Source organism: Ursus arctos, unplaced genomic scaffold (assembly GCF_023065955.2).
Source record: "Ursus arctos isolate Adak ecotype North America unplaced genomic scaffold, UrsArc2.0 scaffold_30, whole genome shotgun sequence".
Lineage (NCBI taxonomy): Eukaryota > Metazoa > Chordata > Mammalia > Carnivora > Ursidae > Ursus > Ursus arctos.
In genome coordinates, this window is record NW_026622986.1 from 5,371,897 (window position 1) to 5,387,318 (window position 15,422).

The window sequence follows — 15,422 nt, forward strand, 5'->3', positions numbered from 1 at the left end:
TGAGACGCTTGTGGTCATTGCTGGCTGCCTGTTTCTAAAGCTGTGTGACAGGTCTGCCCTACGTTATGTTTCCTCCAGTGTCACTTTTTTGCCTTCTCCAGTCCTGGTGACTGTTTTAAGTGACATCCATGGAATGGATGCAGGAAGAATTAATAATTGGACAAGGAAGGGAAAGGTGCTTTAATTTTTCTCTAGTGAAAATATTTTGAAAAGTAATAGTACCCGGGAAGGATGGGTTGTTGACATAATGTACAGGACCTCTAGTCTTTTCATTTGTGTGTAACTACCAAGGAAGTAAAAAAGAGATACATTCCCCTGAAGTAAGTAGACCAAAGCACAGGGGCCTCCTCTGAAGGGCGAGTTATCTACAGACAGCGTCGAGGCTGGGAATAGCCAGAGTTCAGGAAAACAGGGTCTCTGAGTGTCATGAGTGGTGTCCTGGAAACGTTAACTTACTCTCTTCGCCTTTGTCAGTGTGCTGGGATGCAGACCATAGTGCTGTTTCAGAAGCCTTGACGGCAAGATCCCAGAAGTCTGGGAGACGGTAGGACTTTGAAGCACCGTCGGGTGGAGAAGAAAGAGTTCCTTAAGGGGAGAAGTTGGCAGTCAGCAGAGCTCTAGGGGGCCCCCCTCTGGTGTTGCAGGGGACCCCTGGGGGAGTGCTAGGAATACGTCAATAGGAGTACGCTTTGACTGTGGAGGTGCATGATATCCAAGATCTCAGATAGAATTTGGAAATTGACTTTTGTGCTTTTTTTTAATTGGGAAAAGAATAATGTCATTTTGCATTTCCAGTAATTGGATGCCAAGTGCAGGTGTGAAATCCAGTAGCCTTGGAATACAATTTTGTAATTAGGCCAAAAAGTAAGGGTTGCTAGGGTTGAAGACTGTGTAGCAAAAATGGAAAGGCTGAGGATATAAGCTGATGTGGTTAACAAAATCTTACTGCGCACACCTGTTCTTTTGTAAGTTAGGGATCTGAAGGACATATGTTAAGTCCCGAACTCTGGACAAACTAAGTAAAACCAGTTTTACCCAGGAATATCTCTTCGAGAGTTTATGTCGGATCCTAGCAGGTCACCCATCTCTACCAGGAAGAGAAACTAGGAGTGAGCCCTTGAGTTCAAGTTTACTGAATGAGCTGGTTGCAGGTCTGTATTCACCACACTCTGAGAAGACACCCTCATGGCTGCTTTGGTCTCATGAGGACTGATGTTCAGAGATCACAGAGCCAGAGTGGGTATCTTGGGTAAAGTGATGAGGAAAGTGACGGAAGGAGTCATCCTGAGCAATTGGGTAGATTTCCATGGAGTGTTCTTGGCGATATACTGGTGCTCAGTGGAAAGCACATTTGATTGGTGTCTTGTGTTAAGATCTGGCAGTAACCATCTTTCAGGGACATCTTCTGCAATAGTATTTACTTTGTGCAATTTTTCTCAGAGACTGGAACTTTGGAGTGACTAACCATATAAATGATAGTGGTAAAACTCATTCATAAAATATGATTCCTCTCTTGTATTCTGCTCTTCTAACCAGCACGCTTTTGCAACAGGCAATATGTTTGGTTGCAGCTGTGGGCAGGGCTTAGGCCTTGGTGCGTCTAGGCCACTTTATTTCATTTAATAAGTATGTGCAGCCTCCACCCCACCCTGTCAACACTATCTAAGGTGACGTGGTGGTGGTGTGTGTGTGTGTGTGTCTGTGTGTAGGTGTGTGTTTACGTGAAGGAGGTTTGGAGTGTCTATTTGTTATCTTCTGTTTGTTATCTTTTCTTGCAATGGAGCACAAGATAGCAAACCCACTGGGCAATCCCATTTCAAACCCCTATTTGCATCACATCCACAAACATCCTGTGGGCCACGTCAAGACACACGGCCAAGGCCAGCATCACCGGGTATTAGTTCTGTCGCTGCGTAACAAATTAACACAGTCTTAACAGCTTCTGTCAGTTTCTAGGGATCTGGGGTCCAGCAATGGCTCAGCCAAATCCTCTGTCTAGGGTCTCATGCAGGTGCAGTCAAAGGGCCAGCCAGGCTGGGGTCTCACTGGGAGGTTCCACTAGAGAAACATGTGATTGCCTGCTCCTGGACTTGCTGACAGCATTCTGTTCTCTGCAGCTGTAGGATTCGGGGCAGCTCTCTTCAGAGCCAGAAGAGAGAGACACGGGCTTGCAAGATGGACACTGCGTTCTTATATACTCACGCAAATGTAATCAGATCCATTCCTTCACCTTTGCCCCGCTTCATTGGTAGAAGCAAGTCTCAGGCCCTGCCCACACTCAGAGGTGGGGAGTTGTACAAAGCTGTGAACACTTGGAAGCGGGGATCACGGGGCCATTCTGAAGTCTGTCCATTATGGGTATTCGCGTAACAGTTTACCCTGCCACAGGGACATGACTTACGGAAAATATATATATATTAAATGATTGTGATGAAATTGTGAGCTTAAGAAAGAGAAACACATGCACGTGTAAGTGATAAACACTGTAAAACAATGTTCACTGGTAGAATCAGAAGATGGAAAGGAAAGGAGAGGATATTGCAGAAAGATACAAGTGAACTTACCTTCGTCTCTTGTCTTGTGCTAGAAGTTATAATCATCTCTCCGTTCTGGGCATCGTGGAAAGCCTGCCACAGTTTCTTCTCTCCCTTCTTTTATCTTCCCCTCCCCTTTCATGGTTTTCTTCCTTCTATGGGAAAACTAGTATGTACCAAGGTGGTACTTCTTGTTCAAAAAAATGAGTGGTCATTATCCCTTCCATTGAATTCTGGATCTTAAAGCTATGCCCTCTATTCCAGCTTTCCAGATTTCTTTTGCATAATTAAAAATGCAAATGTTAAGGTATTTTTAGTCCATAAAGAATTAGTCAGTCACATCACAAACTCCTCTCTCCCAGCATATATTGGTCTGAAAAGACAGGTCACAACTCAAGCCTGCAGGGCAGTATACCCAGGTTAGATTAGAAGGAGCAGACAGTTTTGAAGAGGCAAGACAAGATGGCCAATGCCTAGTTGTCTTTTAAAAAAATATTTTTGTTTCTTGGGCCTGTTACTAGGGGATCGCTGGCCTTATCTTGGTGCAGTGGAAGTAAATAGCCTAGAAAAACAACATATAAAGCAGGCAGCATCCGCAGAATACAAAGTAGAGGTTGCAAGCTAGCTGCCCACAGACCTATTTGGTTTTGGGTTTTTGTTTTGTCTCACCTAGGCTCGAAAAAAGAAAGTAAGCCAACATTTAAAATTCAGGGAATAGGGGAGAAAACTATAGTTCTGACTTCTCTTTTTTTAGAAGGCAATCCCAGGCTCCCATCCCTGCAGGACAATCTACTGGAACCAAGTAAGGGCCTCCCTTTCCAGGCCAAGCATATTACTGCCATTTGTCAGAGAACGTACACGGGCGCTCCCAAGGCCGTGGGGTTTCCTTCCGTCCTTAGTGAATTGCCCCACAGGCATTGGAATTTGCCCCAATGATGACGTGTGCAGGCTGACTTTCTTTCCTTTTTTTTAAGATATAAAATACTATATTTCCCAATTTAAATATCTCGATTTTTTTCTGATTATAGAAATAACACATACTAACTTTCTAAGTGTTGCCCATGTGGCACCTGCAGGGCTTTCACATGCATACGGATTCCCGGGACCCGCCCACGACTGACTGAATCAGAATCTCTCTGCATGAGTCTAAGTCAGGCAGCGTTTTTTAAGCAAGTGCCCTGCATGGTTCGCATGTACGCAGGAGAGCGGCTGTTGATGTTTCTTTTCTCACTCGCTGGACCTAAGGAGATGGTCGGATAGCGTACCTGTGGGGCCCAGGTGCAGGACAGGGTCAGCGCTCACCTGCCCACCGGACCGTTGCTCCAGTTAGCGGGAATTGCTATGCTCAGCTGCGTTTGCAAAGCACGTTGCAGCGTCCATTCCGAAGGCTATAAAGCCAGCACGCTAATCTACCTCCGCCAGGGAGGTACAAACCCCATGGTAGTTATGGATGGGAAAGATCTGAGTTCCATATAATTCAGGGTTACACTGTACGTGCCGGACTAAGAATCTCTGTGGTGCGTGATTCAATGTATCCTTGTTTTAATGCTGTCAGAAAGACTTCCAGATCATTACTGAACCAAAACCAACCGCCTTCGTTTAGCTTAGAATTTATATATAAATACACACACAACACACACACACGTATAAAAGTATAAAAGAAAGTTCCAATTGGACTAAAACTAAAAAAAAAAATGTATAAAGGAAGGCTGCATTAATGTTAGACTTAAATTGTCTTAAGTCTGTGTGGATTCTTTATGAAAAACTATTTCTGGGATGCCTGGGGGGTGGCTCAGTTGGTTAAGCATCTGCCTTCCGCTCAGGTTGTGATCCCAGGGTCCTGGAATAGAGTCTTGCATCGGGCTCCCTGCTCAGTGGGGAGTCTGCTTCTCCCTCTGCCCGCTGCTCCCCTGCTTGTGCTCTCTCTCTCTCTCTCTCTGGCAGATAAGTAAATAAATAAAATCTTTAAAAAAAGAAAAGACCATCGCTATAATTGCCCTCTTCGTCCCTCCTTTCTGTAGAAATTATGATTTATTGGCTTCTCATTAAGGGTTGTATTGTCTCTCTCACCATCTGATTGACTCATGTGGTATCTTTGTTATATTCTTCACACACACACACACACACACACACAATAATGAGCAACTTTAAACTGGCAATGAACCTAAATATAAGTTGATTGGGATGTGTAGGGATTAGCCACTAATGCTAATGAATATTTAAAATTTCCTTTGGCTTTCTTGGCACAAGAGCTACCCAAGAACTTTAGAAGTCCACATGTGAATTATTGGCCCATTATAGACTGGCCTGAGAAACAGAATGAGCAGTTGCAAGGGTTGCATTCTTGAAGCCAGGATTTCACCTTCAGACTGCCAACCGTTGTCCCCCAAGGATGCTTGATGGTCTTCCAGTCTTTGGAAGTCCTCATCAATCATGAAAACCATTGCAGCCTGTTTTTCAATTTCAATCCTTAGAGCGGCTTCGCTAGTCTTAGGCAAGTGGGTTGCCATTCTCTAGAGCAGAGGAAGAAAGGAAGCAAAGGAAAAGATAGTGAAACAGTATCTCACCAGCTGCTGAGATTTGAAATGAGGGCAGAAGTGACTTCCAGAACTTGGCTGTTCCTGTGAAAAACATTGAGGTCACCAGAATTTAAAATTAAGGACACCGGGTCAACTTCCTGTGCTGGGCGATCTGCACTTTCAATTAACCGCAAATAGTAGGAGATCAATCTTCAGCAATGGTTTGGACTTCATGAACCTAATAATTATAGGGTTAAAACTGTCTATGCTGCATGAAAATAATAGGGATGTATTTCTAGTTAGACCTGTAAAATACTTTGTCAGTCAAGCCTCCTACAATCCTCTTATTAAAAGCTATGAAGAAGTATTCCAGGAACAAAAAAGTCACAGTTGGAGAAACAGCAGTGAGATTAATGAATGCCCGCTTCCTGTCTCGGGAACTATCTTCATGCCTACCTTGCCAAAGCTTCACATGGAGACCAGGAGTTCCGGGGCTTGGGTATTACGTTGGGAAGCCATTAGTGAAAATGTATGTGCCCCAAAATATAAGGTGCTGTCTATGTTTCTTAAAAACCAGTGGGAATAACAACCTCGTCAGCTCAAGAGTATGGAGGGGAAGTTTTAAGCAGTCTCCGAATGTGGGCTGAAGCCTTGTCAAGTAGCACATTTTACAGACCCATTAACCTTTAATGTTCTCAGGGCGATCCGTTCAAAATATTTGTCAGAAGAAAAAAGGGAAGACGGGCTTTTATTGACTGGAAAAATAATCAAACTGAGAGTATTGACAGAATGTTCCAGAAGCTCTAATGAAATTAATAGCAACATAAAGGTGGTAGGGATCTACCCAGTATATTAAATGATGAAAGACTATCCCATTTTTGTGGAAGACATTAATATTGTCCTATATGTGAATATTTTCAATTTGAGATTTTTAAACCTTTGAAATTCTTCAAAACACGTGGAATTATATGAAGATATATATTAGAGAATTTTATATACTCTACTATGGCAGACTTTCTGTTTCTAAGCTACCTCTGACAAATTATATGACCCAGGGGGGTGTCAGCCAGAAGAACTCAGAATCACACTGAGTAACCAGGGTAACATGTTTTCGGTGAAGAGACCCAGTCTTCTAGTAGCTTACAGCTCCCCTTTCTACTAGCAGCTGGGAGGGTCTAGATGATAAATACAAGGCTCAATTCTTGTCCTCAAGGAGTCTGATGTTTTGTTGGGGAGACAGCATGTACCTAATGTGCTTGAATAGCTCTCCTGTTAGGACGCGCCTTCGTCCTCAGGGGATGACATAGACCAAAAGTGCCAAGGGATTTAAGATTATTTTAAATCTTGGCCATCTCTGCAACTCTTGCAAAATGCTGTTTTTAAAATCTGTATGATTTTATAAAGCAGGGGCTTTAGAGTCCGACACGTGTTTTACTGACACAACATGGCACAGTGAAATCAGGGCTGGACTGGACACCAGAAGAGTCTGAACTCCAGCTTTACCTCCCCATTGACCAGCTGGGAGACTGCAAACAAGTCACTTATCTTCTTCGAGTGTCAGTTTCTACATTTGTGTGTATGCGTGTGTGTGTGTGAGAGAGAGAGAGAGAGAGAGAGAGAGAGAGAGAAATACTACCATCTGTACCTATCTTAAAAGCTTTTTGTGAGAATTAAAATTTAATCCTATAAAAAAAGAAGGCAACATTATTATCAGCTGACTGGTAAAATGAAACTACCACCCAAAGTTATTTTTCAAATGCTTGTCGTTTATGCTGTGAGAACTGCATTTTGTGTATAAGACCTCTGCTAACCCTAAATAGGAACTTTATGTGATAGCATTATGAAAACAATACTGCCCGTTTGTGAGGCTGTATTGTATGGTATTACCTCACTTGACTGTTGCAACTATGATATTGAGAGCAAAAAATGATTATCATGTCCACTTCATATGTATAAACCCCGCCCCCCCAACTCAGAGGTATTGAGTGCCTTAGTCTAAGAAGGTGGAGGAATGAGGACAGGACCCTGGTATTTCTGATTTTTAATGCGATGTCCTTTCCAAAAAAATGTTGCTGCCAACACCTTGCCAGATTACAGAAAGGAAATGAGGCTTGTAAAGTACTGCGTACAACAGGAACGTCTAAGCATACTGCTTGCCCTCTGAATATCTGAAATAACTTCAATAAGTCTTAATCATATGAACAAAATGAAAGCATTTTAAATGCCCAGATATTGTTCTATAAACTCTCTGCCTCTTAAACAGTGTCATTCCACAGCAAGCTGCCATTTTCCTCCCCTAGCAACTGCAATTCACAGATTGTATCTCTGAAGGGTGTTCATTGTTGCCCCTTCTGTCTTTTAGCAACAGATCAACTCCTAGCAACCATGATCGGATACAACGTCTACGGCAAGAATTTCAGCAAGCGAAGCAGGATGAGGATGTGGAAGATCGGCGACGTACCTATAGCTTTGAACAGCCCTGGGTGAGTATCTGGTTCTGCAGCACAGCAAATAGTCTGACAGCTTGCCTGCGGTAAGAGCCACTACGCTCTGACCTTCGTCCTTTATGAAACAAGACAAGATGGAGCCAAATTCCTTTGACCTTTAACATATTGACCTTTTCCTCATTTCCATCTGGGTTTCATCATTGCTAATTTCATTTTATATCTTGTTGCACCATCTGTCCATTGCATAATCAGTTTCATTTGCCTTATGACAAGACATAGCAAAAGGATTCTTGCTCTCAACTATGCACTTTTTTTTAACTTTAGTAAATATTTTTCTATATACATTTTTCTCAGAATCGGAGCCAGAATAAATTAGTTCAACACATGCCTATCGTGTATCTACTACACGTGAAGTATCATATTTAGCAATTCTTGATTCTTTATTCTCCCTCATCTCCTTTGTGTATTTGTTGAATCCCTCTGGTTTATCTGCCCATATTCCTGTTCCAGCGTATCCGGCTCACAGCCATCACAGTAGATTTTTCTTTTCTTTAAAGATTTTATTTATTTATTTGGCAGAGAGAGAGCACAAGCAGGCAGAGCTGCAGGGAGAGGGAGAGGGAGAAGCAGGCTCCCCCCAGAACAGGGAGCCTGACCTGGGGCTCAATCCCAAGACCCTGGGATCATGACCTGAGCCGAAGCAGACGCTTAACGACTGAGCCACCCAGGCGCCCCACAGTGATTTTTGTAAAGCAAAACTTAAATGCCTTCTCAGGGCCCATGAGAGAGAGTCCAAATTCTACAGTGTGGTGCACTGATCCCCCTCAGTCCAGTCCTGGACTTGTGCTCTGTTCTTGTCTTTAGCCTTGGAGATGATAGCATTTCTGGGATTGGGAGGCATTGCGGTAGATTGGGGGGTGGGGGTGTTCAAGATGACAGGAATTTTGAAGAATCTCTTTGGAAACTTGAGCGAGAATCAAATAGAGATGAACATACAAGCTGCTTGAGGTAGGAAGTTCTAGCTGAGAGTATTAGTAAATCTAGTCAACATGGTACTGTGACCATAGCCAACAATGCTTAGGTCTGGGAATAGAAAAACAATTTTTTTATTAATTCCGTGGTGGGGATTGGCAAGACAGACATGACGGAAAGTCAGAGAAGTCACTCTGGAGGCCTGGGGAAGATGCTGGTGGAGCATTGCACACGCTGGACAGGGTGGTGAGTGTAGCTCAAGGACAGGGCGGTGAGCGTGGCTCAAGGACGGGGCGGTGAGCATGGCTCAAGGACGGGGCGGTGAGCGTGGCTCAAGGACGGGGCGGTGAGTGTGGCTCAAGGAAGCATTGCCCCAATTGCCTGGGAGGTTGCAAGAAAGGTTGGTGGTCTAGGGGTTAGAAAGCCTAGGGGGCTGTGGTCAAAACTATATATATTTTGGAGTCCAGGATCTTGGAGGTGGGACAGCTCTGGACAATTTGAGGTCAAAAGTATGCCATCCATTTGAGTTCCTGAAGTAGACAAGAGATTAAGGTCCGAAAAGTTAATGAGTTCAGTTCAAAGTGCTGGGATGATAATTACACTAGATAATTTGAGAAAGTAGGGCTAGAAGGAATAGTAGTGTTGAAAAAGGTTTAAAGTGAAAAAAAGAGTTCCACCTGACCCAGAACTGAGACGTTGGTTATTTTGTAGGGAAGCAGAGATAAAGGTAGAACGTAGTTGGAGGCTTCAAAGCTAGATTGGAAGTTTGAAGAAAGATGGTATCAGGACGGAGCAGAGGCCCACTGGCCAAGTGCCCTGGCTCTTCAGGCCCATCTTCTTGTGTTGGAAACAAGAGAGTTAGGGTAGGTGGTTGAGTGTCAGTCATTAAACCCTTGGTTAAAATGAAAACTTAAGAGGAAGCTGAGTGCGTAAGGCAAAGCAGATACAAGTAAGTCTTCTCCAAGTGTGGTCCACAGACCAGCACCTTGAACCGTCACTTGGAAGCGTGTTATAATTGCACATTCTTGGGCACTGCCTCAGACCTTCTGGATCTAAACCTCTCTGGGTGGGGTCCAGGCATCTGTATTTTAACAAGCCCTGGAGGGGTCATTCTGGAGCCTACTGAGCTTAGAGAAGTGCTGCAATAGAGCGAAGTCATCTCTGAGGTCCTTCGTGGCCCTAAAATCTAACACCGTCAATATACTCGACACAAGGCCAGACACCTATGAACGGTTTGATCGTGGAGTTTAGTGATCAAACTGGAGTCAGTGGAAGATAATTTTGAAAAAGTGAAGGAAAAATGGGAGAAGCGGTGCTCGTTTGAAGGGCTTTACCTCGGTTCAAGAGAGGAAGGTGGAGCCTTGGAGCAGACACTCGGCAATGTGAGACCAACATCCGAGAGTAAAAACTCCTTGTGAAATCAATCCTAGCCTAACTTTGGGAGGTTGTAAAACCAGCTTAGCAGATATAATGTCTAAGAATATCTCTAATTGTGTTTCCGCAGCAATATTACTATTAATGGTATTGTTTTTCTAAAACATTTATTTTTTAGATGATCGAGTAAATTGAGTCATTCCCAGGTAGCAACGGGACAGAATTATGTTAGTCTGTTTACATTGGTTGGCATAATTGACTCAATCTCTTCCTACCAGGTTTCTTAAAGCAGGGTTCTTTTTTTTTTTTTTTTAAGTCTTTAATTTTAATTCCAGTCTAGTTCACACAGTGTTGTGTTAATTTTAGGTGCACAATGTAGTGATTCAGCACTTCCATATAACACCAGGTGCTCATCACAACAGGTGCCCCCTTTAATCCCCATCACCTATCTCACCCGTTCCCCGCCCACCTCCTCTCTGATAACCATCAGTTTGTTCTCTATAGTTAAGAGTCTGTTTCTTGGTTTGTCTCTCTCTCACTTTTTTCCTTTGCTCATTTGTTTTGTTTCTTAAATTCCACATGGGAGTGAAATCATATGGTATTTATCTTTATCTGACTGACTTATTTCGCTTAGCGTTATACTCTCTAGCTCCATGTCATTGCAGATGGCAAGATTTCATTCCTTTTTATGGCTGAGTAATATTCCATTGTGTGTATCTCACAACTTCTTTATCCATTCATCTATCAACAGACCCCTGGGCTGCTTCCATAACTGGGCTATTGTAAATAATGCTGCAGTAAACATTGGGCATAAACATTGTATCCCTTTGAATTAGTCTTTTTGTATTCTTTGGGTAAATATCCAGTAATGTGATTACTGGATCATAGGGTAGTTCTAGTTGTAACTTTTTGGGGGATCTCCATACTGTTTTCCACAGTGGCTGCAATTCCCTCCAACAGTGCATGAGGGTTCCTTTTCCCCACATCCTCACCAACACTTGTTTCTTGTATTGTTGATTTTAGCCGTTCTGACAGGTATGAGGTGATATCACATTGTAGTTTTGATTTGCATTTCCCTGGTGATAAGTGATGTTGAGCATCTTTTCATGTGTCTGTTGGCCATCTGGATGTCTTCTTTGGAGAAATGTCTGTTCATGTCTTCTGCCCATCTTTTAATTGGGTTAGTTATTGTTTGAGTGTTGAGTTGTATCAGTTCTTTATATATTTTGGATACTAACTCTTTATCAGATACGTCATTTGCAAATAATTTGGTAGGTTACCTTGTAGTTTTGTTGATTGTTTCCTTTGCTGTGCAGAAGCCTTTTATTTTGATAAAATAGTTTTTGTAGTCCCAATACTTTATTTTTGCTTTTATTTCACTTGCCCCAGGAGACATATCTAGAAATATGTTGCTACAGCCAAAGTCAGGGAAATTACTGCCTGTGCTCTCTTTTAGGATTTTTATAGTTTCAGGTCTCACATTTGGGTCTCTAATCCATTTTGAGTTTATTTTTGTGTATGGTGAAAGAAAGTGGTCCAGATTCATTCTTTTTTAAAAAATTTTATTAATTTATTTGAGAGAGAGAGAAAGAGAAAGTGAGCATGAGCAGGGGGAGGGGCAGAGGGAGAGGGAGGTGGACTCTCCACTGAGCAGGGAGCCTGACACGGGGCTCCATCCCAGGACCCTAAGATCATGACCTGAGCCAAAGGCAGATGCTTAACTGACTGAGCTACCCAGGCACCCCTCCAGTTTCATTCTTTTGCATGTGGCTGTCCAGTTTAACCAACACCATTTGTTGAAGAGACAGTCTTTTCCCCACTGGGTACTCTTTCCTGCTTCAATGAAGATTAATTGACCACATAATAGTGACTTCGTTTCTGGGTTTTCTATTCTGTTCCATTATCTGTGTGTCTATTTTTGTGCCAATACCATTCTGCCTTGATCTCTACAGCTTTGTAATATAAGTTGATGTCTGGAATTTTGATACCTTCACTTCTGCTTTTCTTTTTCAGGGTTGCTTTGGCTATGTAGGGTCTTTTGTGATTCCATACAAATTTTAGGACTGTTTGTTCTAGTTCTGTGAAAAAAAATGCTGGTGGTATTTTGGTAGGGATTGCACTAAATGTGTAGATTGCTTTGGGTAGTATAGACATTTTAACAATATTTGTTCTTCCAATCCATGAGCATGAAATGTCTTTACATTTCTTTGTGTCTTCTTTAATTTCTTTCATCAACATTTTATAGTTTTAGAGTATAGATCTTTCACCTCTTTGGTTAATTAAGCTTATTCCTGAATATTTTATTGTTTTTGGTGCAATTGTAAATGCGATTGCTCTCTTATTTTCTCTTTCTGCTGCTTTATTATTAGTGTATTATTAGTGCAACCGATTTCTGTACACTGATTTTGTATCCTGTGACTTTTACTGAATTCATTTATCAATTCTCGTAGTTTTTTGGTGGAGTCCTTTGGGTTTTCTACATATAGTGTCATGTCACCATGACTTCTTCCTCACCAATTGGGATGCCTTTTATGTCTTTTTGTTGTCTGATTGCTGTGGCTAGGACTTCCAGGACTATGCTGAACAAAACTGGTGAGAGTGGACATCCCTGCCGTGTTCCTGACCTTAGGGGGAAAGCTCTCCGTTTTACCCCATTGAGGATGACATTCTCTGTGGGTTTTTCATAGATGGCCTTTAGCATGTTGAGGTTTGTTCCCTCTCGGCCCACTTTGTTGAGCGTTTTTATCATGAATGGATGTGTACTTTGTCAGATGCTTTTTCTGCATCTATTGAAATGAGCATACGGTTCTTATCCTTTCTTTTATTGATGCGATGTATCATGTTGATTGATTTGAAGCAGGCTTCTTTTTTGAGGTGTGGTAAACATCCTTAGCTATGTATATTTGCACAGAAAGGCTGAAAAGAGGAAAGAATACAGTGGCCACCTGAAGGGGAAAACCAACCCTATATGAAAAAGTTCTAAACACAGAGTTGAAACCTGCAGGAGCCTGCCTGGGTTTCTCAGTCCCCATACCACACCGTGAAGAGCGGCGGAATGTCGCCTGACTTTACTTGGCAGTGTGATTTCAAACCAGCATATTTGCAACATTACTGTTTGATTAATTATTTAATTGATCAAATGTATTGAGTGCTTATTACTGTGTTCCAGTCAGTGTGTTTGGTGCTGGAGAGCAAAGATGGGAAGGAAAGACTACTGTTAGAACTCTACAGTCGAGCTGATCCAAAGGAAAAGAATATTTTGTACAGTTTATGATACAGGTGTGCATGGAGTGTTAAGCACTGAGGAATGATGGCCAAATCAGTGTGGGCGGTTAGGAAAGGCTTGGAAGAAGACCTCAGTGTTCGCCTCGGTGGCACGTGTACTGAGATTGGAACGATACCGAGAAGAGGAGCACGGCCCCTGCGCAAGGATGGCGTGCAAAAGCAGGAATATTCCACATTTAAAAAAAAGAAAAGGAAAATAAAGAACACCTCATTGAAGTTGAAATATATTTTAAATATATAACTCTGAGAAAGAGAGAAACATGTATTTGGGAACTAAGATTGATTGGACTTTTTCTGGTTGGTGACATTATATCCACATGCGAGATGTCCAAGTTTGTTTGAGGCTAACTGAGCATTTCCTATTTCTTAGCTGTAGATGTTTTTCATTGGGAGATGTGGAGATGATTTGATACCCATTTTGGTTCATTTATAAGGATTTTTTTTTCTTAATGGAGGTAGGGAATATGTTAGTATAGATTTCTGTTATCTACTTAATTCAGTCATGTTAGGAAAAATGTATGAGAAGATCTTATACGTCCAGGAACTCACCTACTGAAGGTCATAGGCCAAATTATTGTATAGCAAAATGCCGTAGTGACGTTAGAGCAACCACTTGGCTTGTATTATCATTTCCTGTAATGAGTGAGCAGGGAATTATTTGGATGACAAGCTGATTACTCTAGGAATAGAATAATTTCCTAAATTGTGGGTCAGAAGTTGACCTTTTCTTTTTTCTTTTTTTTTACATTTTCGAACAATTGGGATCTTGCTGTGTACTCTCCTTTCTACTGATCATATGAATGAGCCTAAAGTGACTGTAATTCTACTTAGTGTATTAATTTTCATACCAATTCTCATTGTTGCCTTAGTAAGAGCTGCTCAGTTGTTCAAAACGTCCCTGGGTCTATGGTTTTTATTGTGTGTTTTACAAAATGAGCTTTGAGTGTCTTAGAGTCTTTTTTTCATTTCCTGTATGTACTCTGACCTTGAAAGGTCACTGTGTTTGGAAAGGATGAGACCATGATCTCAGTCATTGGAATGGTTTGTAATCATTTTAGTTTTAAGGAACCACAAACTCATCTTCAAACTGTGTGTCCATCTTAGTCCATAGTAGTTGAAATTGCCATGCTTGTTGGGAATGCCACACGCAAAGTGCAACCAGATGTATCATATAGAAAAAGATCCAAGCCAATTACTTTACATACAGAGAGCGATGCTGCAGGAAATTCATCCAAGTAGCCCTTTTCAATTCATCCATTTTCAAAATGTTCTCCCTAAACTCTAGTAGTATGGAATGCACCTGTTCCTGGGCTTTTGTTCAAAATAATGTTTGGGCCTGAGGGAGCTGATTTGTGGCACAAAAGGTCTTTAGATGAGCAGAGGCCCAGAAAATTTCCTTAGCTCCATAATTAAAGTGAATTCTCTCCCAACTCGGGTAAGAGAAGAAGGAGAAGGAGAAGGAGAAGGAGAAGGAGAAGGAGAAGGAGAAGGAGAAGGAGAAGGAGAAGAAAAAGCAACTTCTGCACCGATGTAGTGCCAGGTGCAACATAAATAAAGCAGCAGGTTGTTTGAAGTCTTTCTTAAGATAATGGAACAATAGCTGAGGTTAGGGTTATTATCACAGAGCTCAGAGATGGGCAGGACTTAGTGTTGCTTTTAAAAGAATTAAACGGCAGGCTGCAGACATAACTACAGTATGCTGTTAAAACTTTGCAGATACCTGAGTGTTGCCCACAAGGAGACTTGCGGGCCGAGGCAGTTGATAGATGGGATAATGGAGACTTTAATAGCTATATTGCTAAATCCTTTCCATCCCAGGTTGGTAGTGACTGAAAGTAGTTTAGTCCTTCAGATGGAAAATTGATCCTCTGTGATGTGAATACCCTCTTCTCCCCCAAGCTTTCTTCCTGGCTGTCTTTAAACAAAAACAAAACCAAACCAAAAAATCTGTCCTTTTCTCTATTTTTCTGTCTTGGACTTTTAATGGCTCCTCTTCCCTTTTTAGGGTTTTGTCTGCTTTAATTAGCGAGCCAGTCTGCAGTACACAGCCACCCCGCACCCCTAGATTGCCTTCCCTGTACTTGGGGAATTTGGGAAGATGATGCTGTTGTTTTTGTTTTCATCTTTCTGAAGACTTCAGGGTATCTGCTGTGATTTCCTTATAATGGGGCTCCATGCCTTGACTCGACAAATCCTTCTCGGTTGATAGCCTTGCAGTTCACATTGGGTGGAAATCACCTCCCTTGGAAGTCAACCTGGAGAAAGCCATTCCTGCAGGAAAGGGAGGCCCT

The 15,422-nt window shown here is 42.1% G+C and overlaps 1 protein-coding gene and 1 non-coding gene across 24 annotated transcripts in view; both read left to right on the forward strand.

The window, feature by feature from the left end:
- The window catches only part of PARD3 (par-3 family cell polarity regulator), a 634,782-nt gene that overhangs the window by 608,212 nt on the left and 11,148 nt on the right, over nucleotides 1-15,422 (forward strand). For all 23 annotated transcript variants that reach the window (XM_026483463.4, XM_026483458.4, XM_026483464.4 and 20 more), the window contains one exon: nucleotides 7,416-7,536. In XM_026483463.4, coding sequence (XP_026339248.2) covers nucleotides 7,416-7,536 — 121 coding nt within the window. The remainder of the gene's footprint in view (nucleotides 1-7,415; nucleotides 7,537-15,422) is intronic.
- Nucleotides 13,206-13,311, forward strand: LOC113244279 (U6 spliceosomal RNA). Its single transcript, XR_003312351.2, has one exon. It is a non-coding gene; the product is annotated as a U6 spliceosomal RNA (small nuclear RNA).